Source organism: Fukomys damarensis, unplaced genomic scaffold (assembly GCF_012274545.1).
Source record: "Fukomys damarensis isolate Sample0158 unplaced genomic scaffold, DMR_v1.0_HiC HiC_scaffold_37, whole genome shotgun sequence".
Lineage (NCBI taxonomy): Eukaryota > Metazoa > Chordata > Mammalia > Rodentia > Bathyergidae > Fukomys > Fukomys damarensis.
The window spans coordinates 1,344,296-1,344,585 of record NW_022900949.1 but is presented as its reverse complement, the minus strand read 5'-3'; the positions used below and the strand labels follow the sequence as shown (position 1 = coordinate 1,344,585).

The following is a 290-nucleotide window of genomic DNA, read 5'->3' as shown; positions in this document are numbered from 1 at the left end:
AGAAGAAGAAGAAGAAGAAGAAGAAGAAGAAGAAGAAGAAGAAGAAGAAGAAGAAGAAGAAGAAGAAGAAGAAGAATGGCACTATAATTGAAACTTTTCCCTGCATAATATTTATTAATTTTCTAATAACAATTTCTTAATATTTCTAATGTCCAGAAACAAAAAAAACAAAAGACTATTTGTCTTAACTCTTCCATTTAGTTTTACTCAGTCATGATTTGAGTAACAGAAACCTGAACTTGAACTAACAACAGTTTGCATTTCTCACTAGATATGGAAAAGTGTGTGAA

The 290-nt window shown here is 29.3% G+C and overlaps 1 protein-coding gene across 1 annotated transcript in view; it reads left to right on the top strand.

The window, feature by feature from the left end:
* LOC104874388 (vomeronasal type-2 receptor 116) overlaps positions 1 to 290 on the top strand; it is a 9,552-nt gene that overhangs the window by 3,901 nt on the left and 5,361 nt on the right. Inside the window, exon 6 of the mRNA XM_033759384.1 lies at positions 272 to 281. Within this exon, the coding sequence (XP_033615275.1) occupies positions 272 to 281 (10 nt within the window). The remainder of the gene's footprint in view (positions 1 to 271; positions 282 to 290) is intronic.